Source organism: Eufriesea mexicana, unplaced genomic scaffold (assembly GCF_001483705.2).
Source record: "Eufriesea mexicana isolate 0111107269 unplaced genomic scaffold, ASM148370v2 scaffold124, whole genome shotgun sequence".
In the NCBI taxonomy this organism is placed as follows: domain Eukaryota; kingdom Metazoa; phylum Arthropoda; class Insecta; order Hymenoptera; family Apidae; genus Eufriesea; species Eufriesea mexicana.
In genome coordinates this window covers 503,001-506,409 of record NW_016908357.1, presented here as the reverse complement: position 1 = coordinate 506,409, position 3,409 = coordinate 503,001, and the positions used below count along the sequence as shown (strand labels likewise).

Sequence of the window (3,409 nt, the reverse complement as noted above, 5' to 3'; positions counted from 1 at the left end):
GGAAGAGCGCAATAATGGTGCCTATCTGGTACTGATCGGTAGCACGAAAGTGTCGTCACTTCGTCCTGCCAATGATCGCTTTACGACCACCATAAACCGACACTTTGTGCAGCTTGTGCAGCTCAGTTCCAGTTGCTACGATGTATTGTGAACCTTCCCTTCTAGCATGGACCATGGATCTTTTATAGATTTATGGTACGACGTACGCCACAAAGCGTACCGAGAATCTTGGGAAACTGGTCTCCGTTATCACATGCTTCTGTGCACCCGAGGCCGTCGCGGGCCTTTCTACGCTTTGATACGCCTTTGCAACTCTCGTCCGCCTCCATTCAGCCTCATCAAAGAAGCTTAAATACCGTAAAAATTTTACTTTGACTCCTTTCACCTAACTTCCAGTCGGGGTGTACTGCTCCAACTTTTCCAGTCACGGAATGCCGAAAGATTTGCGCGTTTTCGCCTAACTTATTCCCAATACGAGGTTAGGTTGCACGTTTTTAGCCTGTCAACGTTGAAACGATAAGAGGGTGACGAATACGTCAAGGATGGAATTAAAACGGCAAACGATTTTATCAACTTCGTAAAATTATTCGAAATAAAATGAAAGGTAATTTCTGTATACGACAATTTGACGTTATATAATTGCGACAACGCGCATTGAATTCGACACGGCGAGACGTCGGCACGTAGGACCGCTAATTAAACCAAAATGCTTTATCCACTAATTAAACTTGAACGATTAAGCTTATTCCTCCTACCGTTTCTACCGATAATTATTACCCTCCAAGTCGACTGCTCCTCGAATCTTGGGCGGTCGAATCGTGAAGCAATGATTTCACCTGGAGGTCGAATGCTATTTAAGCAGTGCAGTACGAAAAAAGCTCCAGTATTATTGTGTCTACGTGAACGAAATGGACGAGCTGATTTTTGCAAAACAGAATCACGACGAACGACCATCTAGTCGTTTAATGGAAGAAAAATTTTATACGTTTATAAAAATTGGAACGTAAACGACAGAGCTTCTCGCAGCCAGGACACGCGATTAAATGTTCGTATCTTTTCTACGATGTTAATTTTACGAATGGATTGGTTAAAAATAAGAGATTCGAGGTTACCGTAAAACACGAGGATTTATAGAAACTGGATGCTCTCGAGAGAATATCGTAGGATTCACGAAGACTTTCCTCGGTGGCATAAGGCAGCCCCCAGGGACGACCACAAAAGGTGCGTAGCCTCGATCCTCGATCCTCTATCCTCGGAACGCAGGGTTGATTTATGAGCGAGTAGAGGGGAGGGCGCATGCGCACCAGGCTACAGGATTCACTGGGGTCTATCCCCTCCTCCATAGAGAAACTCGGCAGAGCATTCAGCCTCCTCCCTTCTTCGTCGGTTCCTTGTCCACTCGGTTATTAAAACCGAGGCGACACGGTCGGCAACCAGCAATTATCTGGCGAACGCTCGAAGCCGCGCACGCTCCGATCCGGCCACGGCTCTCTTCAGTTTCCTTTTCCTTCTCGTTTTCGTTTTCGCTATACTTGGCCATAGAGTACCAGTGATCAAGATTACGGAATCATTTTGTCCTCCGTCTCGTATCGCGAATACGCGACAAGTCAACAGCGAAGTACGTCTGCAGAGAAAACCGTGGAGTACCAGGAAGTGAAGTGATGGCACAAGTGATGCAGTATCAACAGGTCCGTACCGATAAATCTGTGTAGACGTAGAGAGTAATCGAGAAATCGGTGAAACGACAGTGTCAAATGTGATTTCGGTCGGTTGTGTGAAATTCCTGTCGAAAAGTGATCGGTTTCAACGACTAATGTCGACAGATTATACGAATCTTCGCTTTCGATATTTACCAACAGGCACGGATAGTCCTCGTTGGCTGTCCTTGAAAGGTAACGTTTTCGCTGAACTTTAAAGTCATTTCGAATCTATTGTATTACAGATGTGCATGCCGACGATGTCGCCGATGCCAGGCATGGCGCCATTGTCTAGCCTACCAATGCCGATGCATCAACCTGCCACAATTGACTACGGAAGTTCAGGCATTCACTATCAACCGTATAATCCGGCATTAAGCAGTCATCATCTTCAGACCAGCCAATCCAGCTACTGGTATCCTGGCTCAACGAGTCACAGTCAAATTACGGAGCCGCTCACGCCGCCGGCGTACACGATGCCAAGTGTTTCTAGCAGTACAACCTCGTGGACCACTCAAACTCATCTCGCGCAGCCTCAACTCACGGCTATCCCCGCGATTCAACACTACTCGCTGCCGCCAAGTCCGCCGGATCTTCCACCGAGTCCTCAAGATCACGCTTCCTCTTATCAGTGGCCCCTCACCCCACCAGCGGATCACCACTTCTTGACCACGGAGGATACCGGAAAATCTGGCAGAAAGTGTATAAGATGTCGATGCCCGAACTGCCAAACGGACAACGGAGCTCAACTCGGAGTCGACGGCAAGAGACAGCACGTATGCCACGTGCCAGGATGCGGTAAAGTGTACGGTAAAACTTCTCATTTGAAGGCACATCTCAGGTGGCATACCGGCGAACGACCTTTCGTCTGCAACTGGCTCTTCTGCGGCAAAAGGTTCACCAGGAGCGATGAACTGCAGCGTCATCTTCGAACGCACACGGGAGAGAAAAGGTTCGCTTGTCCTACGTGCGGCAAAAGGTTCATGAGAAGCGATCATTTGACGAAACACGTGAAAACGCACGAGAATCAAAAGAAGAAAAGCTCCGCGAGCAAAAAGGAATCCAACAAGGAGAACTCGTTGCCCCCTGGATCCACGCAGAATCCGTATCCTTCGATCGGTGGACAATACGCTATGATTTAGGCTCGGAAATGGCAAGCTGGATTGAAAATGTTCGAGTACAACGTTAGTCTTTGAAACGTCATGAAAACAGAAATTTAAGTAAAATTATCGCTGTACTGGACCGGTACGACTGGAGACCTCAGTACGTCCGTCCCTGTAAATAATTTCATCGTTATCGAAAGTTCCTTTATTTCTTCTGTAATTAATGTATATAAAAACAAAGATTGTATATTTTTGTAAATTATGTACCAGTTTATATGACTATAATTTAGTTATATAATTCGAATGATAAAAAATATAACAATGTCTATCTGTGTATGTCCCTCGGATTTCGTGATATTAGATCCGACAACATAAACGCTCGCTAATAGGTATCCCTGAGAAGCGATGCCCAACAGTAGACCCTACATGATCGAAAGAAACGTAAATTTTATACGGACTAGAACCTCGATTTACCGTGAAAATTCACATAATAACGAATCATCCCTCTGTCGTATATCAGGTTCCTTCCTGACATCTTCCTGTCATACGATACATCGGGAGTCCCGCCCAAGGAGCACAATGCGACGTAGGCACTCGAGAAAACAGCCC

General features: G+C 46.2%; 1 protein-coding gene across 1 annotated transcript; it reads left to right on the top strand.

Annotated features, from left to right (window-relative positions):
* The first annotated feature begins 1,490 nt into the window (after positions 1-1,490).
* On the top strand, positions 1,491-2,869 carry LOC108555443 (transcription factor Sp5). The gene is made up of 2 exons (XM_017911078.1): positions 1,491-1,688; positions 1,943-2,869. Exons 1-2 carry the CDS (start codon positions 1,662-1,664, stop codon positions 2,837-2,839), a joined length of 924 nt encoding a protein of 307 aa, XP_017766567.1. The 5' UTR covers positions 1,491-1,661; the 3' UTR covers positions 2,840-2,869.
* Positions 2,870-3,409: the final 540 nt, after the last annotated feature.

Coding starts and splice junctions, on each gene's coding strand:
- LOC108555443 (XM_017911078.1), top strand. CDS start 1,662: ATGGCACAAGTGATGCAGTATCAACAG. Junction 1,689..1,942: donor AAGTGATGCAGTATCAACAG/GTCCGTACCGAT, acceptor ATTGTATTACAG/ATGTGCATGCCGACGATGTC.